General features: G+C 39.1%; 2 protein-coding genes across 5 annotated transcripts in view; one reads left to right on the forward strand and one right to left on the reverse strand.

Annotated features, from left to right (window-relative positions):
• LOC138975815 (peroxisomal membrane protein 2-like) lies at positions 1-5,650 on the forward strand. The gene is made up of 5 exons (XM_070348577.1): positions 1-240; positions 2,156-2,263; positions 2,747-2,909; positions 3,490-3,609; positions 4,041-5,650. Exons 1-5 carry the CDS (start codon positions 131-133, stop codon positions 4,119-4,121), a joined length of 582 nt encoding a protein of 193 aa, XP_070204678.1. The 5' UTR covers positions 1-130; the 3' UTR covers positions 4,122-5,650.
• The window catches only part of LOC138975808 (serine/arginine repetitive matrix protein 2-like), a 55,074-nt gene continuing 38,439 nt past the window's right edge, over positions 5,646-22,280 (reverse strand). For 3 of the 4 annotated variants that reach the window (XM_070348561.1, XM_070348559.1, XM_070348560.1), the window contains 6 exons: positions 14,659-14,706; positions 14,155-14,238; positions 12,828-12,980; positions 12,047-12,361; positions 11,385-11,531; positions 5,646-8,378 (listed from right to left, as the gene is read on the reverse strand). In XM_070348561.1, coding sequence (XP_070204662.1) covers positions 8,186-8,378; positions 11,385-11,531; positions 12,047-12,361; positions 12,828-12,980; positions 14,155-14,238; positions 14,659-14,706 — 940 coding nt within the window. In that variant the 3' untranslated portion in view covers positions 5,646-8,185. Of the gene's footprint in view, positions 8,379-10,488; positions 10,664-11,384; positions 11,532-12,046; positions 12,362-12,827; positions 12,981-14,154; positions 14,239-14,658; positions 14,707-22,280 lie in introns of all 4 variants that reach the window. The other variant, XM_070348562.1, reaches the window with a different exon arrangement.

Genomic DNA, 22,280 nt, shown 5'->3' on the forward strand with positions numbered 1-22,280 from the left:
CGGAAAGTACGAAGTCTTGCGAGATTCAACATGGTCGGCCTCTGAAGCAACTCGCACTATCTGCTGTGTTTATTTACCTTTGAATTTGCAAGAGAGATACATTTTCAACAGGACGTGTGTTCACTATTGCATGATGAGTGTCAGTAAAGATGCAAAAGATGGAAACATTTTTGAACGGGCGCTGAAAGAGTATGTTCGTCTTCTGCAACAGCGGCCTGTCTTGACAAAATCGGTAACAAAGTGAGCAGACGACACACATTTATGAAGTTTGTTATGAACCTATTGTCGGCAATTATGTTGTGCCACCAAATTTGGTAGTTCTGCATAGTGTTTTTCACATTTGAATACAAACAGTGGTTACAACAGTTGTTGATGCTAACACTCAATCGGTCAGTGTAGAACTTTGCACAGCTGGGGACCCTTTCAGGTATACAAATATGGTGCAAGTAATTTGTGGGGTCAAAGGACAACCACAGCCGAGTTAACCTATTTGAATGGAAGAGAAGAATCTGCAAAAAATGCTCTCTGTCCCTGTGTCTGTCTGTCAGTGTGTCAGTCTCTGTCTGTCTGTCTGTCTGCGTCTCTCTCTCCCTCGATCTCTGTCACTTGTCAGTTTCTCCACGGTCAGCTAGTCTCCCCCCCCCCCCCCCCTCCCCCCCCCCCCCTTTCGATCCTTGTGTTAGTAAATGTGCTACAGCAACTCTGTCTCTCTGTTTCTCTCTCTCTCTCTCTCTCTCTCTCTCTCTCTCTCTCTCTCTCTCTCTCTCTCTAAAACTAATTTTACTGAAACAATCCGGTCTTGTATTTGATGATTATAAGAAACTTAAGATTCTCCCATTAAAAGAAAGATTTAAATGAATTGAAGGCGTGCTCCTTCACAAAATACTTTCTGGCCGTGCACCACGAACTTTCGTTGCAAACTTTAAAGTCAAACCAAACCGAAAGTTTAACGTCCCAATTCCAAGGATAGATCTTTTCAAGTCAAGCTTAGCCTATTCTGGTAGCGTCCTGTGGAATTCTCTCCCGGAATTTGTGAGAGTCCCAATGAGTCTCAATACTTTCAAAAAACACCTTTCATTGTATTTTTACGAAAAATCACAGTGATGGAAGACTTCGTTTAGTTATATTTTCATTTGTCCAAAGCATCAGTGTTCATAAGAAACACTCAAACTTGCTTTAATAACACATTTACTCATGCATACATGTGTATTCAGCATTGTTTTCACTACGTTACATAATATGTAAATATTCATATGTTGTTGTTTTTCTCTACCTTTTTTTCTACGTGAATATCCGTGTAAATATGTGATTAGATTAGTCCCCTCTCTGGGTGAGGGCTGGTTGAAAAAAAGCTCGTTGTATTGCTTATGCCACAACCCTCAAAAAATAAAATTTGATTTGATTTGATTTGATCTTTTTCGGAGTCAACTTTGTGCAGACTCTAGCTCTTCGGTGTCCGAACACCCCCGTGTGCACACATGCGCACGAAAAAGATCCCAAGTTCACAGCGAAAGTCTCAGGGCTTGGAAAACACAAAGACACGCATGCATCATCTCTCGTCTCTGATTATCATGATCGTATTTCGATACTTTGACGAGACAAACCCAATGCTGGTGTGTCGAAGAAGACAGCCACAGTGGGCTTGTTCGAGTCAAAGTATCACACCATATCTTCAGCATATTACCAATACCTGTCCCAATATAGGCCAACTGGTCTAAGAGGATGTTGAACCCTAAATAGTCAGTCAGTCAGTCAGTCTCTCTCTCTCTCTCTCTCTCTCTCTCTCTCTCTCTCTCTCTCTCTCTCTCTCTCTCTCTCTCTCTTAGTTCTACACAGGCCAACTTTGGCATTTTGATATTTTCCCTTTGTGTTTTTGTTTTATTTGATTGTACATGTATACACAGACTTCATTGTCCATGCACGGTTTTAAGCAGAGGGTGTGTGGATGGACAGGGGATAAGGTGGGAATCAGTAGGGGTAAGGGTGAGAAACTTCAGGCAGTAACTCCTATGACCTGATACAGTTCATGTCATGCAACATGAATGATAATCTAAGGTAGTTATAGTGCAGCCTTTTAGATACCTCATTTTGACATAATGCATATATTAGTGTGTGTATGTATCTGCTGGTTTTAGAGAAACATATTTTGTTTCAGTGCATGTGTATCAGCTCTGGGGACCACCATATCTCAGCTGATAGCGCCAGACCCCAGAACAAACGGGAAAATCAACTGGCGCAGTGTCTTCGCCTACACTTCATTTGGGTGAGTAGGGCGAAAGGGGGTCGAATCAAACCAGCTTCTACCTATACTGGGCAATCCAATAACATGTATGCCAATTGAGTCAACAGGCTGTGTGCCACTTACTAGTTTGGGCCATAACTTATTTATTTGCAATTTAAATGTTTGAAAAAGACTGGATAAAAGTTAAAACCAATTCAGGAGGAGTGATTTTTGTGTGATCGGAATCAAAACAAAGAAAAACCTGTTTCTTTCATAGCGTTGGTAGTGGTAGGTCTTGACCGGCTTCTGATTTGACTTGTGATATTCTCAAATTTCAACGGGTAAAATACAGACCCCACCTATATTGACTGTCTTGGTTCCTGCAAAGTTGGATTTTTAAGCTTCATGCCAGAGGCATTATGTTTCTGTAGGTACATGTAGTTGATTGATTGATTGACTGATTGATTTATTGATTGACTGATTGATTGATTGATTGATTGATTGATTGATTGATTGTTTTTACAGGTTTGTGGTGAATGGCCCCTTGATACACCACATGTATGCTTTCATGGAGAAACACATGCCCCGGGATAAAAAGTATTCTGCCATCAAGCGGCTTCTCTTCGACAGGCTGATCTTCGCTCCACCTTTTCTCCTCATCTTTCTCTACTACGTTGCCATTGTGGAGGTATCTTGTGTGTGTTGGGCTTTGATGTACACTGTCCTCTTAGATGAACGACATGTAATAACATGGGAATGGTCGGTCGATTGCTGATACAGTGGAACCCCCCTTTTAAGACCTTCAAAAATCTGAGCAAATCAGGTCTTAAAAAGGAGGGGTCTTAAAATGGGGGTAAATTGACAGAGGTTATGAACAGAAAGTCTGAAAAAGCAAGGTCTTAAAAAGGAGGAAGTCTTAAATTAGGGGGGGGGGGGGGGGGGGGTCCACTGTACAGTGGTATCTCTGTTTTAAGACCTACTCAAATCTGAGATGTTAAGGTCTTAACTGAGATCGAGGGAATACTTAAGTGAAGGTAAACATATCAGGAAAACAAGGTCTCAACAAAACTGAAGGGGTCTTAGAACAGAGGTTTCAGTATATTTTGATATTTTACAGAAAGAAATTACACACACGCATGCACGCATACACACACACACACACACACACACACACACACACACAATGTCTCAGTCAATTTTAGGGCAAACAGACACACTGACACATGTACACCACTCCCTGTAACAAAATGTGTGGATGTGGATTTCAGGGGGCAGGCACTGATGCTGCTATTCAGAAGATCAAGGACACATACTGGACAATACTGAAGCTGAACTGGACAGTGTGGACTGGCATACAGTACATCAACGTAAACTACATTCCACTGAAGGTACGTTGTCATTTTGGAGAGAATCTTGCACTGTTAGATCCCTTGCTATGTTTGTTTTTTTTCCTATTCAGGGCTCAGTCACAGGTGAATGTTTCTTTGCTGGTGATGGTTTTCGCACGTTATGATAAAATCAATTCAACATCAAAATTCCTACTCTGCATGGAAATGATATGGCCCTTAATTCGTGGTCGGCTGGGCGTTAAGCAAACAAACAAACTCTGCATGGAAAGCAGTTGATTGTTAGTATGTGTTCAAGTTGAAGGATGATTTTAGTCCTATTTAAAAGCCTGACCAGACCTGTTGTGGGGAACATGATTGCTTACACTAGAGAGAATTTACCTTGATATGCAAGATTTGTTTACCTTGATATGCAAGATTTTTTTCTCTCTTTCTCATGTGTACTTTTTATTGTATGGTTCCTCTTTTTTCAGTTTCGTACGGTATTTGGCAATGCCTGTGCCTTGATTTACCTTGTGGTTGTAACCATCCTACGTCGGAGGAGTGCTTCCTAGGCCCGCCATGATACTGATGTTGAGGAGCCTGGGATCCGGTACACATCTGCCACACATCTTTTTTGCCTCCCAGACAAATCTATTAAGTACTGATAAGTAGGGAGGGAGGTAGGTGGCAAGAACAAGTGCATTTATGAGAACGTGACCAACTCTGTTTTTGTGTGTACTGTTGCATGATCGTATACTTTTCCCCCAGGTAGAATGAAGAATGGATTAAACCTATGCCAAAAATATGAAAGCTGCAACAAGAATGAAAGCTTAAAAAAAATAAAAACAAGAGAGAAAGAAAGAAAGAGAGAGAGAGAGAGAGTAGCGAGGGAGTTATGAGAAATCAATCTAATGGCATCTTAGATCATAAGATAAATTGATTGAAACAAATGAATTTCAGGCTCCTATTTTAGTAAGGGTATGTAATGTTAGGAGAAAACATTCTTTTTTTCTTTTTCATGAACGAAAACGTGTATTGCTCATTTTATTCTGTTGTAAGGAATAGGAAAATATTGTAGTTGTGGTGTTGACATTTTACAGCTTTTAGTCGCAAAGTGCTTAGTGGACTTTTCACATCATTATGATCATGTTACAGACAGCAAACTGTAGTCTGATGCAACTGCTCTTGAATTTGTTCTCTTGGGAATTTTTAAGTGCCTTTCATTGTGGGATCAAACTTAACGTCCGTTTTTCTTAATAACAGGTCTTGTAGTTGTGTTTGTGTAAGATGGATGCAAGCCCAATCAAAGTCTGACGGTTTTGAAGAATCTTTGTATGCGGTAAAAAGAATAATCATGTGGAGGTCTGGTATAACTACATTTGTGGTGAACATGCAATATTGTACATGTGCTGGAGAGGACCAACATGCTGATGTGCGATGCACATATTTTCTTTCTTATTTGTAGATATACAGTGCACTAAAGAGTAAACAGAATGAAAATAATGAGTAAGATGATACTTTGATACTGTTATTTATATTGATGATGGCAGCATGATTGTTTTGATGTTTCAATTAACTAAACTGATTTTTGAGTGTCGTTTTATCTGTTGCTTAATGCTGTATTAAATGCCGGTGCGCTGTGTGTCTGTGTGTGTGTTTGAAGAGTTCATTGTTAATCACAGGATGTACCTTACATACATGTACTGCCAGATGTTCGAGCATGTATACAGATTTAGGCTGTGATAATCAGACTTTGTATTGAAATTTGAACTTATGCATGTACTGAAATAGAAAACTGGATGTATACAGTATTTCTGATTTTATTATATACAGTTATTGTTCTGGTTTGCTATGTGTGTATAATAATCTTTTGTTTCATGGTTTCCAATGCAGATGCTAATACAGAAGTTATATTTTTCATGAATGTGAAACATGCTCACTTTCAGTGTACTGTATATGTTAAAAAAATGTTGGGTTTCCTGGATCAACACAAACTACTAGTATGTGATAATCAGAAATGAATAAAAAATAAAAATAATGAAGGAAATGCTGTTATGTGTTAGACATAAATGAAATAAAATAAAAATGACAGGATATTATGTTTCTGAAATGGTTTATTTTCATTGTAAGAACCTGCATCTCATGAACACTGTGTGTGTGACCACACGTCTCAAGTACAGGCAAAATATTCCACATGCAAACATAATGCACACTGATGCAACATAGGTGAGATGTGATTCCAGATTTTAAAAAGCAACGTCAAACATTGCAGCAAACAGTCACACTCCAGTCTCCTGCATCTCCCTCCACCTTTTCAAACCACACTTAATTTAAACCAAATAAAATGGGCAAGATCGAAATCTATAACTCACATAAAACTGGAGTGCTATTTTCTCCTCTAGCAACTGTCAAGCATGTCATATTTTTTAAGAGCAGTGAGAGTTAAAATTAAAGAAAATATCCCAATCATTCACATTTACTCTCACAACAGACACAGCGCACAACTTCCTTCAAAGCACATGCAGTCCGCACTCCAGTCTTTGTGACATGACGTACCAACCCGCATCCATTCATGGCATCGGTGAGAAGACAAAACACTGCATGCTGTATTTCAGTGCATCGAACGACAGGTGAAAAGCACACGGAAACCCACAGCAGAACCCCCGGCCGATCAAACCAACATATATATTCATACAAGGGTGTGTAGCTTTCCTATCGTGTGACAATGCATAATTCCTTCACCTCTTCAAATACTTTCTTTCTTTATTTGGTGTTTAACGTCGTTTTCAACCGTTCAAGGTTATATCGCGACGGGGAAAGGGGGGAGATGGGATAGAGCCACTTGTTAATCGTTTCTTGTTCACAAAAGCACTAATCAAAAAATTGCCCCAGGGGCTTGCAACGTAGTACAATATATGACCTTACTGGGAGAATGCAAGTTTCCAGTACAAAGGACTTAACATTTCTTACATGCTGCTCGACTAAAATCTTTACAAACATTGACTAAATTCTATACAAGAAACACTTAACAAGGGTAAAAGGAGAAACAGAATCCGTTAGTCGCCTCTTACGACATGCTGGGGAGCATCGGGTAAATTCTTCCCCCTAACCCGCGGGGGGTCTACAGCCCTCTAAGCACGCTGTTTTCCACTTTTATTTACACACCAACAACAGAAATCTCGTTTACAACATGGATGCTCTTTTTGCACAACTCAGAATCTCTACATGCTGTCTCGCCATCATTCACAATTCCTCTGTGCTGTAATGTTGTGATCAATAATTGTAATAATAATGAAAGCTTATAAAGCCTCGGAATAATTCTGTGCTCTCCGCAAGGTACAATTTTATGAATAATTTACCAGAATTCACAAGCTCTGTGTGCCTTCTTCAAATGATTCACAATTTCTTCCCTTTCTACATGAATACATTTTAGCTGCATGAACTGGCCCCTCAACTGTAGACGGGTCATTCATACATTTAGAGCACTTATTTCCCTTTGTTTCACAGACGTCATTCTAGCGCCTGGAGCCTTTTAAGGGACTCATGCTATACAAAAGTTATTTATAACATGTACTATTATTATTAGCTTAAAGGAAAGTGTCTTTACAAAGGGGTTCTGCTGTGGGAGAAATGAAAGACCACAATGAAGAGAACGCCTCCCCTCTTCAAAATTTTACCAGCTAACATAGACATTTTACATGAGTAAAACACATGATGTGGTTCATCAGTTATACATGAGGTGTCTAGGTGGATATTTGTACACATTATTTACACACTTTAGCAAATCAAAATTGTGAATATACAATATTAGTGATAAAAGTGAGACATTCCTACATGGACTTCTCTCTGTGCTTAACTACAACAATAAGTGATTTTCCCGCTGCTACTTCAAGGATAAGTCAAATCTTTGCCAAAGAAAAGTCATGTTAAAATTGGATGCCATTTATTCTTAGAAAAAAAGGAGGAAAAAAATAGAACATCTTTACTACATAGCTTTCCAGAGTGAACAAAATACAGATACTGCAGGTAATCAACAGGTTCATATGTACAATTTCTTGAAATAATGAAGTGCTGATCAGGTCCCAGATAACAGACAGTCAAAAGTTCCCACCATACCAGAATTAATGCTGCAATAGTTGACTTGCTTATTCTGCAATCTCCTTTTTTTGTCCTCCATGAGCAAATAGTTAAAATGTTCTGTAGTACAAGATGCAAGCAAACATCAGCTGAAATAAGTATAACAGATTTTTGTTTTAAGAGTTGATACAAATGAAATAACATGGCATGAGGTGAAAATGTACTATGAGCAGAGATCATGAATTTCACAACAGCCAAAAGAACACAAAACCCTGACTAAAAAGCAAATGTACACATGTGGTCCAACATATTCTGCATACATCAAAATTGAAACTTGCACATTTTGATCTTGGGCTGAACTATTAAAACCTTTCAGTAAAACACACTGGACACCTGTCCCGGGAACCTAGATGTGACAGGAAAGACCGCATCAAAATTGTTCGCAAATTCATTTTTGTAAAAACTACACAAAACCCTGGACTCTTATTCAACTCTGGACAACCAGTTATGAATAACAGCTAAAAGTAATTAATGAAAAGACTAAGAATTAAATAAAAGTTTATTGTGGTGCTGCGGCAGGGATGATAGGGGGTGAAGGTCGTCGTCGGCGCCGAAAGCTGAGGCTAGGGCTGCGACTCAGACTCCTGAAGCGTGACCTTGACCCCGACCGTGACCTTGACCGAGAAGAGTATTCGCTGCTCGAGCTTGATGGAGGTGAAGGTCGGTAGTACGGTACAGGACGCTTGCGTGCGCTGCAAGAGTGCAAAAGTCGTTGATGAAATGATTCCTTCATTTGGCAGGCATTTTGTTCGTCACTGCTCTGCCTCTGTCATTGATTCTTAAATCCTATCTTTTTTTCATGACATTTTTGGCTCAAAATTATCCTCAACAAAATCTCATTTACATTATTTTTCCTGTCAAGAGCTCAACAATATGCTAACTTGAATAAGCGTTGCTGACTATGAATGTAGATGTAAATGTTTGTATAACTGTGTTTTAATTTTAAATGTGTCAAGCGCAAAGAGCATAATTGTAAAGTTATGATGTTGCGCTATATAAATGCTCATTTATTATTATTATTATTATTATTATAAGAGATATATTATAAATACTAAGAAATATATTACAAATACATAGAATTTAATAAGTTAAATAATCAGCTTCTGAAGACTAAATAAAGAGCATGCACATGTTCATTCTACTTACCTTTTGCATAAATATTCACCTCCAAGTAATAGGTGGGTTAATACTGTTTTAGCAGAAATGCCCATCCCAAAAAGCAAGCACATCCCATGCTGTGCATTCAGATTTTTAATTTAATTTGCAGAATTGTATTCAGTAGAATGCAACTGAGCTTTTGAATTTCCTGGAGCCAACAATCTTAACATCCATGAAACAAATTTTTATTTTATTTTCTACAACCTACCATAGTCCAATAACAAATCTTCTACAGTAAGTATGAAAAGTAGACATCCTCCAGTTTTCTTTCTTTTTCTTTCTTTGTCTTGAGAATAAAAGCGACAAGGTGAGTAACATTAAACTGTAGTCAAACTCAAAAGCCAAACACACTTCGTAACATATTAACAGAAAGCCACTGCTCCGCAAAACAGTAGCAATATTGACCAAACACCATTCAAACACCCAAAACCACAAAAGTGTGCAAAACTGAAACAAGCACAGATAAAACATGCAAGGAAACCGTAACAAGAACAATAACTAACGCGTCTTTGGTTTTTTTCCTCAGTTTTGACAGGAAAGGGAGGGGAGGGGAGGGTTTGGACTTGTACATTTTGTTCGACTAAGGTAGAAGTTATGTCACTACACAGTAACCAGCAGACACATGTCGTCTGAGGATAAGTTTTATTTACTACAGTGGACCCAACTCGCCACCCCCATCCTAGAGCTGTCAAACAACTGAAAAAATCAGGTCTTAAAAGGGAGATAATTTTACAACTGATGAACAGAAAATCTGAGAAAAAACAAGGTCTTAAATTGTAAGGCATTAAAACAGAGTTCCACTGTACTCTGAGTAACTTCATTCCGTTTTCTTGAAGTATGCAGCACTTTTTTCAATGAAGTTTTTCTATTTACATGTGGCTTTTTATTGCCTGGAAATTGTGCCAGCTGTGTCCCCCACATGTAGATAACTACCAATGTAAAGTCAGCAAAATTGAGTTTTGTCATTTTTTTTTTTTTTTTTGGAAGGGTACAAAAATGTTCTATGGTCGGTAGGGAAAATTGGGTAATTTGGGAAGTCGGAAACATTGAAAGAAATGTCTTGGTCTTATTCACTCTTTCCTTAATGTGAGGAGGATTTGGCATGCTACTGAACATGCTGGAAATACTGTATAAATACACATCTAACAGGGACGGATGTCAACAGGCTGTAACTGTACCCATACAAGCACAGTGCTTGTGCTTTCACTTTCAGCAGGATACTGTTAAGAAGCTATGTTAGTATAGGTATGTGTACAGACTCTAGCTGCCTTTTTTTTCTCAAGTTAGGTAAGTTACAACTTTCAGTAAAGTTCTTTTCTGTGCAGAGGACAAGGTGGGAAGAACAGGCATTAGTGCAAGCATGTCTTTTCAAGCAATTACACACTGAGGGATTTCTTCAAGCAGGAGAGGATTAATTATTAGTCCAAGCAAATGCTTTTTGAGTCTTCAAGAGGTTTCTGCTTTTTGTGTGTGTGCTGCAGGCAGAGGCTTTTTACTTCAGAGGCTAAAACAGACTTCGTAACCAGATTAATGCAGACTTCATAACCAGATTAATTCAAATGTCTCAATCAAATCCAAGCGTGTTAGTTCTGCAGAACAGATGCATCAACTCTGAACAAAACTGCTGGATGCAAGGGACAATACCATGAGCTGAGGCCAGGCCTAGTAGCGGGCCCTTCGACGTCTCGAGGAATAAGGCGACCGAGATCGAGAACGAGATCGTGATCGGCGGCTACGGGAGTACGATCTCGATCTGGATCGGGTTCTGGATCGTCGGCTTCTGTAGCGAGTGGAGCGATCTCTGGATCTTGACCTGGATCTGGATCGAAATCCACACCAACAAAAACAAAAACAACAGCCAAAAATAAAAACACAAGCAAAACTCAAAATCAAAACTCCCACAAAATAAATAAAAATGATACACGTTCAACTGAAAATAATGTGTATAGCGAGGGTAAAAAAAAGAAGACTAAATATGGTGATTTTTACAACAGAAAGAAGTGAACATCCCATCAAACAACAATAAGCCATGAACTGAAATCATAAGGGTACAACATTTCAAAGTAAAAGTTGCTCGTCACAGAATATATTTCATGTGATTTGTATAACGCTGGTTATTGTACGCTAGGAAACAAGGAATACAAATTACCCTTCATGCATGAAAAGCTTAAAACACAGAAACAACTTACCCAAAAAAGCAAAATAGTCGGCAGAAATAAATTTAAAACTAGTGAATCACACATGTTTTTCTTACTCTAAACAGCAATTACAAAAACTGTCACAGACAATCATTGATATAAAAAATACTTTAAAGCAAGGCATCACACACAAAAAGAGAGAACAAAAGAAAAGAAAAGAAAGACACAATACACACACTGGAAGAAAACACTCAATAGATTAAAACAGATGGAAATGACACACAACACTGACACACACATCAAAAACAACAACATAAAAGACATTTAATTTTTGTTTTATCAAAAACATAAAGCCCATGATTAAACTGACAAGTGTCCTTGGCCCAGCCCCACGACCTTCACCTTGTGATGCGACGTTTGTCAAGGTGACTGGGTGAGCCACGGCGACGACGGATGGAAGGACTCCTCGAGTTTCTGCTTCGACTCCTGCTGTGGCTGCGGCTGCGACTGCGACTGTAGCTCTTGGAGCGAGATCGGGAATGGCCTCTCCTGTCATGGAACAAGCATATTTGAACATTATACATGTAATTTATAATTCAATATTCAACGTTAAATGCTGTATAAGCATGGTGGTTAGTGTTGAAATAGGCTGTCCAACTTCACACAAACCCTACATATATTCACAACATCTGATTGGCAAGATCTAATCGGATAATAGAATTTCAATAAACACAAAACCTTTTGTTCAAATTGGAACCTTATATCAACTTGATCCAAGGACTTATTAGTTTGTAAAAGTCCAGGAATCTCATCATTATCAATACCTAGATCAAACTGAATCTCTTAAGATAAAACCTATTTTTTCAGCATCCCAAACAAAAGCAACCAAGGGGTTTCAAATACTGACTGTCAAACAACTGCCTTCTCAACATCACAAAATAATTGTCAATTTCTGAAACATGTCATATAGTTAAAAAGAAAGCAAATAAACAAAACCAAATAAAAGAAAAAAAACCCAGCAAACATAGAGTAGCAGAACACAATCATCTGTCGCCAAAACTGACCTTCTTTCAGCACTTCTAGACTTCCGTGACCTTGAGTGTGACCTTGAACGGGAGTGCTTGGGTGACTTTGACCTCTGAATCTTGGAATCTGGGGCAGAGTTGTGGTTCCTGGGGGGCTGTGCGCTGACCTTCACTGGAGAAGGCGACCTGGCCTTGACCTCCGATTTTTTCTCTACAGGCTTTGAGCGCCCGTTAGTGTGGCCATTGTTACGTGGGGAGGAGTTTTTCCGCATGGGTGAGTAGCTTAGACTGCGGCTGCGATCGCGCTGAGGTTTGCTCTGTGGGGGGGAAACATTGCCGTTCTTCTTCTTGGGCCTGAAACCACAGTGTTCATTTTGTAAGTTTACAACAATCAAAACGGGTACTAGCACGTGTCAGCCCAAAAACCTGTCTTTTTTTCAAATGACCAATTTTTGTAACACTAAGTGATGCTGGTACTTCCGGCCAAAGATTCATATCGTGCTTTGAGATGATAAATGAAGCTCCTCTGCTGTATTTCACAAGAGATCGCTGGATGGAAATGACTTCGGTTAGGTGACAGCCATGCTTGTTTTAATTGTGCATATTAGTTGTTATATTATTAGTTTCCTGAGAACACCCCTTTTGAGACCTCCAAAAATCTGAGAAAATTAGGTCTTAAAATGGAGGTACATTTATAAGTTTTGAACAGAAACTCTGGAAAAGTAAGGTCTTAAAAAAGGGGGGAAGTCTTAAATTGGGGGGACTTAAAAGGAGGGTTCCACTGTATCTAAATAGTGACTACTGTGCTTGTCAGACCTACCTGGCACAGTCACTGTCAGAGGAGTCATGACGCCTCACTTCAGGGGGTGATTTGCGTGCTGCTGGTCTGGAGGCCCTCTTGTTGTTGTTGTTGTTGTTGTTTGGAGAAGAGGGTGATGATTTCTTCTCTGCTGCTTTGTCATGATCTGATCCACTGCAACCAGCAACAATCCACATGTGTTTTAAGTTGCAACGGTAAAATCAAATTCCAGCAGAAGCTTGAACAGGCATGGTACTGAAGGAATGGCAGTTTCAGCTGAAATAAAGTCGGGGGTCCAGGGGCAGCGCCCTTTGTGGGGGTCAGGGGGCAACGCCCCCTGAAGCTGACGACTTTTTACTAATTCAAATGTGTTTAGTGCCCTCTCCTTGAAGCTGAGAGGGATATAAGTGAAAGATAACAAGGCTTGAGTAAGAAAAAATAATAATCTCAAGTGAATGGGCGGATTTTTTATTTTATTTTTTTTTATTTTTTATTTTTTTTTTTCGTTTTCGGCGGATTTCCGCCGATCGGCGGAAGAGTACCATGCCTGTTGAACCAAGCGTTAAGTATTTTCTCTATTCAGGACGTCTACCATTATGTTGTCTATAATACTTTCATTGAGGATACCAGGAGTACAAACATATAAGTTAATCTATAAACTGGAAACCATCTTGTACACTGATTGTCAGGACACTAAACAAATACAGTTGCATTGTGTAAACACCACATTCAAGTTCAATGTAAATTAATCTCGAAACAGCAGTTACTGAGTTAATTCTTGTCTCACTTCAAAAGCAAACAATTTTTTCATGTTAATGCCATGAATATGTAAACAGAAATAAAACAATTTAAATTAAAGCAGTCACATTCTAAGTTAACTTCATGCTTGTCTATTACACTGACACACTGACAAAAAAAAATCACCAGAAAAACAATGGATAACCTGCGGTAAGATTTCTTTATCACTGCATGTACTGCACATCAGCATTTAGTCTGCTCTCTACTTTTAGCTCCCTGTGCAATATGCCCTGATCAATATAAAGATGGCATGAAAGATGACTTAGTGTACCTGTCGCTGTCTGACTTGCTACTCCCCCTCTTTCTGTCTCTCTCAGACCAATCTTGACATCAGCATTTAGTCTGCTCTCTACTTTTAGCTCCCTGTGCAATATGCCCTGATCAATATAAAGATGACTGTGTACCTGTCGCTGTCTGACTTGCTACTCCCTCTCTCTGTCTCTCAGACCAATCTTGACATCAGCATTTTGTCTGTTCTCTACTTTTAGCTCTCTGCGCAATATATTGCCCTGATCAATATAACGATGACATGAAAGATGACTTAGTGTACCTGTCGCTGTCTGACTTGCTGCCAGAGTCGGAACCAGAGCTGGAGGAATCGCGACGGCTGCGCTTCTTGGATTTCTCATCACTCCTGCAACATACATGACACTCCATCATTCTTACCCTTTTCTTATCCGTGATTGCAAAAAGGTGTGACTTTCAGATGAGACCGCCTCTATGTGTATGCTTGAATGCATGTGTGTGAGTATGTAATTGTGTGAGTATGTGTGTGTCATAAAGTCTTTCTCCACTGTTTTGATTCGAATAAACAAACCATTACTTGTGACTTAAAGCTTCACATGAAGGAAGTCTGTTCATTTTTTTAGTGTAGAACCGAACAACAAAAATGTGTCTTCATCAAGGCATGTAAACTATGTGCCTATAAATAAGATGAAAAAATAAAATAAATACACCGACTCACATGCATGCATATAAGCATGAGTGGACACACACACACACACACACACACACACACACACACACACACACACACACACACACACATCCTCACCTCTTGCTATGTTTCTTCTTAGTCTTCTTGTGTTTCCTGGACTCAGACCTGTCAAAACACAGCATCAGTTAGAACAAGGTTTGGAGGAGACACAACCACCCTATATCCACAATCTCATCATTGTTGGGTGATTTTCTTGTTTACTCATGACTACCACATTTTGTCTTCTATTTCCACTTGCCTAAACACTCACAACAGGAGAATCTAGAGCAGAAAGCCTTGGGGGCACAAATGCACCACTGTACACCGCTTAGCTCGCTCTACACTTGTAGTACATCTGAAAAAACTACTGTGTACATCCAAAACAAAACACAAACCAAAGGTACACTACTGACTTGTCCCTGAACTCTTGATAAACTGATGTCCAAACTGAAAGACAGACTCAGACTTGTACTGTTTAATAACAGCTGCAGGTAAAGTGTTAGTAGGAGATAAAGGCATGTCTATGTATATATGCAAGCAGGAGGTTTCAAACTCAAGACACGCAAGGAAATAAATTAGTGGCGGGCAGAACTTCACCGACCCAGACAAAATGCAGGTTGAATCCGCCACCACCAAGTTACAGTTTTTCTGATGAAGCCATACAATATTTGCATGCATGCAGCAGTAATGTGCAGAAACTTTTCTTCACAAAACAAAGGGCGAAACGGAACAAACAATTTAACAGAAAAACAACATAGGGAAAGGAGTACCTTTGACTCAAATTTTAGTTTCCTACTAATACCAGAAAACTGATAAGATGTACAATATCAAATTTATGATTCGGACAGTCAATGTCTTTACTAAAACTGTAAGAAAATGTACTCCTATTCAAGGAATCATTTGTTGTTTTTTGTAATGTTTTTTTTAAAGATACTATTTGCTTATCCAACACATAAAACAATAGAACAAATGATCTCCGGTGTACTGTCTTTAAATATGCATTTTGTCTGGCTAGGCAAGTGTTTCCCTTTTTTGTTAAAGTTAAGAAATAAATCACAAATCTGATATTTGACAAACAGGAAGAACAAAAACTTAAGCAAAACTGACGTATGTGTAACATGAATACTAGGTTCTATTCTCAGCCCGAATACAAAGGGTGGAAAATATACATAGTTTTTTTTACCTCTATAAATTTCTGGCGCAAAATATTTAGGCATTAGGGACCTGATTTATTTCCTTCAAATGCAGAGGAAAGTGCTCATAATTTTAAGCTGGAAAATTTGGGTTTAAACAATGCAGTGATAAAAAAAATCAAAAAAATCAGCAGTATTCTTATTGTACACAGTTCGGCTTCACACATGGATTAATAAACGACAGTAGTAATTAATGCATTGTATATACCGTAAATTCGACACACAAGGTTTTTCTGGTCACAGTCACCCAATGAGAACGAGAGAAGAAAAATAAGTAGGTAGGTCAGTCAGCAAGGTGTGTGGGCCTGCTACCTGTTGCTTACCTGGCGCTCGCGATTCAATCAACTTTGAGTGGGTGGCAAAGTGAGAAATCACAACAGTGGTATGAGTCATAACTTTCAAATTGGTGGACAGGTCAACAAACGCACACACACACGCATAACACACACACAAACGCATGGGCGTATGGTGGTAAGGGCAAGCACTGCGATTGGCTATCAAAAACTGCATGGTTAAAGAGGTGCTGTCTCCTTTACTAAGCTGTCATGCCGTTAATTTGGTTAATTAGCTGAGCTCTGTCGTCTTTCTGCACATTTCGTCTGGCTGAAGTAGCGTTAGCCTTTTGTGTGTGTTATTGCATACTTGAATCAAACTGACTGACTTCCATTTTTGAGATGATAATTCAAACTAATTCTGGTAATATAACCTGGCATATGCACTAAGCCAAAGAGAAACCATCAAATTCAAAAATTCATTTGGAAACAAGTTGCATCATGGCAAAACAATTTAGAGAAACCCCACAAAACAACCTTTGAGTAAATTGTCATTCAATGATTCACACCAATCAACACACCTGGCATTCATGTGCAGAAAAATGACTGCAGCTCCTCGCTACTAAAATTAGTTGTTGGTTAACAGAAGGAAAGGTTAAAAAAAAATAAAACACAGCCACTTTGTTTGTTCAAAAATCAATCACTAGAGAATGCAAGCAAATAGTCAACCTCTAAAAGAATCTTATTTTGGTCAAGCATACATGAATATATTTAGCAACAATAAGGCAAAGTGTACATAATGGCCAAAAAAAAAAAGAAGACCATCTCATTACTTAAAGAGTCGGAAGACGGAGAGGAAGATAAAGAAAGTGAGTATGTATAGTAAGTAATATTATTGACCAGCTAAAAAGTCAAAACCTACCAGCGAAACATTCCAAAATCCCGGCACCACCAATCTATTAACCACAAAGCCGTGTCACACGGGAAGCTCGCAACGGATTACTGGGATTTGCTCAGATGCAACGTCAGAGAGCGTGAACAATAGCATCATGTCATACAGAACGTCAATACAATTGTCGTGCATGTAGAAGCATTCTTGGTTAATGGGTATCAGTGTTGTAATGTGGATGTTGTTGTTACAGCGTATGCATAACTCAGCTGAAAATCTGGAGAGAAACAGGAGTGAAAAGAGGGGAGTGTGAGAGAGAGAGAGAGGGCGTTGAGAGAGAGAGAGAGGGGGGGTTGAGAGAAATGTATACAGGGAGAACAGGGGATAAGAGGGAGGAAGAGGAGGGAGAGACAAAGACACAGACAAAGAGAAAGACAGACAAGAATGATAAACATTTGATATTGGACATTCTGTTTAACATTTTATTTTAACCAGTTTTTAACTATAAATCTGACCTTTGACCCCAACCACATCTGCTTTAAATTAATGCTACTTGTTCAATATTCCTAACATTTAGTTAACAAAAAAAACTTATTTATAAAAAGCTCTAAGTAAATGCTCTTGGTGAAAGCATTCATGCAACACATATTAAACTCGGTAAGCCAACCAAAAAATAATGTTATAGCAGATATCAGTCTGGGTAAAATACTTTCACTTACATTTTGAGAAAACTAAATATGCATATGAATCTACTAATTTGAGCAAATAAGTGTGGAAATGTGGTGTTTTTGTTCTCACTGAGCAGATGCGGACTATTTCACAACAGAAATTCAACAGGAAGCAGTCGAGAATACGTTCAATAAAATTTTCTTTTCATTTTTATTCAAAACAAAAAGGACACGACAGATGTCATCACACAGACAATAACTCTCATACTTCTTACATACTTTTACTCAACATTCACACCATATCTCTTGCACTATCAGAACACAGAAGAAAAGGACAGAATAGGGCAAAAAAAGCAACAGCAAACACACAAACACACATTCACAACCTAAAAGGCACTGCCATATAATAAACATTTGTAACTTCACTGTTTACGTTGCTCTTAATTCTTTGGTATCATGGGGGACAAGGTTCTATAATTGTTTATGGATTATATAGCAGGATATGTTTGAAATGAGTGTATTCAAGGCAGTGCAACTTGCTCAAACCAAAATCTAAAAATAAGATTAATAGTACGGAAAAAACACCTATTAGTGGGTATAACTAACATTGTCTACTACCATACATGAATACCAATGGAGGAAGTAGATTAACTGAAACAAGAATAACACAGAAATCAAAGTTAAATATGGCAAACAGAAGAAAAACAACTCTTTACCTCTGCAAACATGCATTACTGACCCAATGAATATCTGTATACCAACAACAACTAAGAATTAAAACAACAGTCAGAAAAAAAAGGAAGAATTTAACAACACTAAAGTCCACTTTAAACTGCTTAAAACCCTTTGCCTAACACTGTCACACAAACATTCTTGACATCATCCCTCTAACCCCTCTTTCTCCAATATCAATCTTCATTAAAGTCAGATTTAATGAAATTGTTAAGATTTTGATCTATCCTTTTAGACAGCATTTTGAAGACACACCAACGGCCCATTAACATAATTAACAAAAGGTGGCCAATGGGTGACAGAGGTGAGGGTTGAGGTGGAAGGAAGGGGGGAGGGGGATGGTGGAGGGTGAGAAACGGAAATGACTGTGAGCTGAAGTGGATGGGTGGCTAGCACTGAGGGTACAGTGGAACCCACCTGGAGAGACCTCAAGTAAATCAGGTCATACAAAGGTGGAGGTCTTAAATGGGGCTGAATTTACAGATGTTTTGAACCAAAAATCCGAGAACAAAAACATATAAACAACAAGAGAGTCTTAAAAGGGAGGGTCTGAGTTATAAATGGGATGGGAGTCAGGGGTCTTAAAAGGGAGGGTCTGTATCAAATGGGGTGGGAGTCAGGGGTCTTAAAAGGGAGGGTCAGTATCAAATGGGGTGGGAGTCAGGGGTCTTAAAAGGGAGGGTCAGTATCAAATGGGGTGGGAGTCAGGGGTCTTAAAAGGGAGGGTCAGTATCAAATGGGGTGGGAGTCAGGGGTCTTAAAAGGGAGGGTCAGTATCAAATGGAGAGGGAGTCAGGGGTCTTAAAAGGGAGGGTCAGTATCAAATGGGGTGGGAGTCAGGGGTCTTAAAAGGGAGGGTCAGTATCAAATGGGGTGGGAGTTAGGGGTCTTAAAAGGGGGGGTCAGTATCAAATGGGGTGGGAGTCAGGGGTCTTAAAAGGGAGGGTCAGTATCAAATGGGGTGGGAGTTAGGGGTCTTAAAAGGGTGGGTCAGTATCAAATGAGGTAGGAGTCAGGGGTCTTAAAAGGGAGGGTCAGTATCAAATTGGGTGGGAGTTAGGGGTCTTAAAAGGGGGGTCAGTATCAAATGGGGTGGGAGTCAGGGGTCTTAAAAGGGAGGGTCAGTATCAAATGGGGTGGGAGTCAGGGGTCTTAAAAGGGAGGGTCTGAGTATCAAATGGGGTGGGAGTCAGGGGTCTTAAAAGGGAGGGTCAGTATCAAATGGGGTGGGAGTCAGGGGTCTTAAAAGGGAGGGTCAGTATCACATGGGGTGGGAGTCAGGGGTCTTAAAAGGGAGGGTCAGTATCAAATGGGGTGGGAGTCAGGGGTCTTAAAAGGGAGGGTCTGAGTATCAAATGGGGTGGGAGTCAGGGGTCTTAAAAGGGAGGGTCAGTATCAAATGGGGTGGGAGTCAGGGGTCTTAAAAGGGAGGGTCAGTATCAAATGGGGTGGGAGTCAGGGGTCTTAAAAGGGAGGGTCAGTATCAAATGGGGTGGGAGTCAGGGGTCTTAAAAGGGAGGGTCAGTATCAAATGGGGTGGGAGTCAGGGGTCTTAAAAGGGAGGGTCTGAGTTATAAATGGGATGGGAGTCAGGGGTCTTAAAAGGGAGGGTCTGTATCAAATGGGGTGGGAGTCAGGGGTCTTAAAAGGGGGATTCCACTGTACTTTCTTGGTCCTTGCTTTCTTCCAATCACTGACATTTTGGTTCCCAAAGAGCCAACTAACGAATTTGAATTTAATTGAACCAAATGACAAGTACACATCTCCTAACATGCAAAAGGAGGGATACAATTGAACCAGAAGAGGGGGTAAACCAAAGAAAAAACAGCTAGTGAACCACAAGCAAATAATAAAGTTCTACATCTTCTCAACAACCCCAAAATAGAATATGAAGACAATACTGAGGTCACATACTTATAGGACACCAGAGCAACAGGTATTTCTGTTTACAGACTTTTTTTTCAGTTTTGCAGCATGTAAAGATAAACAGTAGTTAATTTTGTGTAAATGAACTCTGGTTACATACATTGGTATAACACAAGTAATGCAAAACCATTAAGTACTCAACCAATTAAACCCAGTTAGTCAATGAACACCCAAACATACGGGATAAAGCTGAAGCGTTACAACTAAGTATTAAAACATTCTCACTACTAATATTCTACCACAAATGAAGATGCGCAGATTTCAAATACAAACATTCTACACAAAGCTGATAGCTGAAACTTTCCCCCAACTTTGGTAATGAAAAAAAGAAAGGGTGTAAAGTTTTTGTGGAAGATTTATTCATGTAACACACTCCTGAGCTCGTCTCATCAGCTTTGACTGAGAAAATGGATATCAGCTCAAGATAAAGGAAAACAGCTGTACCTAATTCTGAACAAAGCTTTGATGAATTATCTTGAATCTAAAAATAAAATGGGTAATTTTATAAAAGCATGGTTTAAGTCACTCGGGTAAAAAGATCCTTAACTCCGGAAGTGAAAAACTATGTACATTGTACAGTGCACATTTTCAAATGCTGCCTTATAATTCTAAGTGACTGCTTCTATGCCACACACATGCAAGCCAACACGCAGGCACGCATATGCACACACACATACACATTCTCAGTCTCTCCACAGTCTCTCTCTCTCTCTCTCTTAATCTTTCTCCCTGACTATTGCAAACCCAAATCTACCGCAAGTGTAACAAGAAAGCACAGCCATGCATTTCTAGCTCAGCTATACACAGTCCATAACCCAACCAGAAAAAAAGGGGTGGGGGTATATTCATGAAATTTAAAAATAAAGTCATTCATGACTGAATACACAACATGTTCTTAATATGCACAACCACTGTCATAAACGTAAAGGTACAGTCCTTCGCATGTACTAATCATAATCAACACAAATTTGTCCGTCAGCTTTTCCATGAGATAAGAGCCTGTGCGCTTTATGCGCAAAATAGGAGTTTTTGAAGTGAATTAATAATTCACAAGAGACAAATCGTCAAAATTAATTCATTAAAAAATTCCTACTCTGCTCAAGATGCAGCCATTTTTGCATGTGTTTAAGAGAAAGGGTTCCCCTGTCACATGTGAAAACTGGGACACATCTGTGGTGGTAAACATGATCGTGTATACAAGAAGGGCAGCATCTTTGACATCAATTTGAAATAAACAAACAAGTCCCATATTTCCTATGCTTGCTATTCACTCAGCTTAGTAATTTAAAACTGAGATAGTGAGACCTAATAATAAGGAAACATGATGACTAAACTCTGAATTGTACCACCCTGTTGTTGAAAACTATGAGAGACGCAATTAGTTATCTCCTACAACATGACTTCCTCATGATACAAAACCTGCTAAAACACATATAATTTTTGCCTCTCGCTATCTCTCTCTCTCTCTCTCTAAGAGAAGTTTCTGTAATTATCTAATCTATGATAAGAAGACAAGTTCTTTTTTTCTTTTCTTTATTTCGAAAGGAAACAGACAACGGCAAGGTCTTTTTTTTTTTATCACATTACCTTGACCCGACTCAAAAAAATTGCGGCAGAAACTCGATCAATATTATATGACACTAAAGAGAACTGATTTGACTGATCAGAGTAATGCAGATGTGATCAATTTACTGTGATCAGTAATCAGTTTCAAATGAGTTAAAAAGAGCTCTGCTTCATCATTCAACTTGTTTACTCATAGCATAAACTTTTCTCACTTCAATAGCTTCACTTACACAATAGGAAGCGAAGAGAGAGAAAGAAATCACACATTACTGAACTAAATACATGTATATATACTTGGCAGTACTTCTCACTACTAATGGTAATTTTCAATGGTTACAGAGAAAACATGTGCACAAGGAGAAATGAAAACGTGCATCGCATGTCCACGAAAGTAGCCCACAAAATAAAAATGGCATTTGGTGAAAAAGAATTGTTTCCAGCGTTAAGGAAAACA

Source organism: Littorina saxatilis, linkage group LG9 (genome assembly GCF_037325665.1).
Source record: "Littorina saxatilis isolate snail1 linkage group LG9, US_GU_Lsax_2.0, whole genome shotgun sequence".
Classification (NCBI taxonomy): domain Eukaryota; kingdom Metazoa; phylum Mollusca; class Gastropoda; order Littorinimorpha; family Littorinidae; genus Littorina; species Littorina saxatilis.

What these genes read in the sequence shown, in the direction of transcription:
- LOC138975815 (XM_070348577.1), top strand. Translation starts at nt 131, where the DNA reads ATGATGAGTGTCAGTAAAGATGCAAAAGATGGAAACATTTTTGAACGG. An exon ending in TTGACAAAATCGGTAACAAA is followed by an intron (nt 241 to 2,155) that starts GTGAGCAGACGA and finishes ATTTTGTTTCAG; the next exon opens with TGCATGTGTATCAGCTCTGG. An exon ending in TTCGCCTACACTTCATTTGG is followed by an intron (nt 2,264 to 2,746) that starts GTGAGTAGGGCG and finishes TTGTTTTTACAG; the next exon opens with GTTTGTGGTGAATGGCCCCT.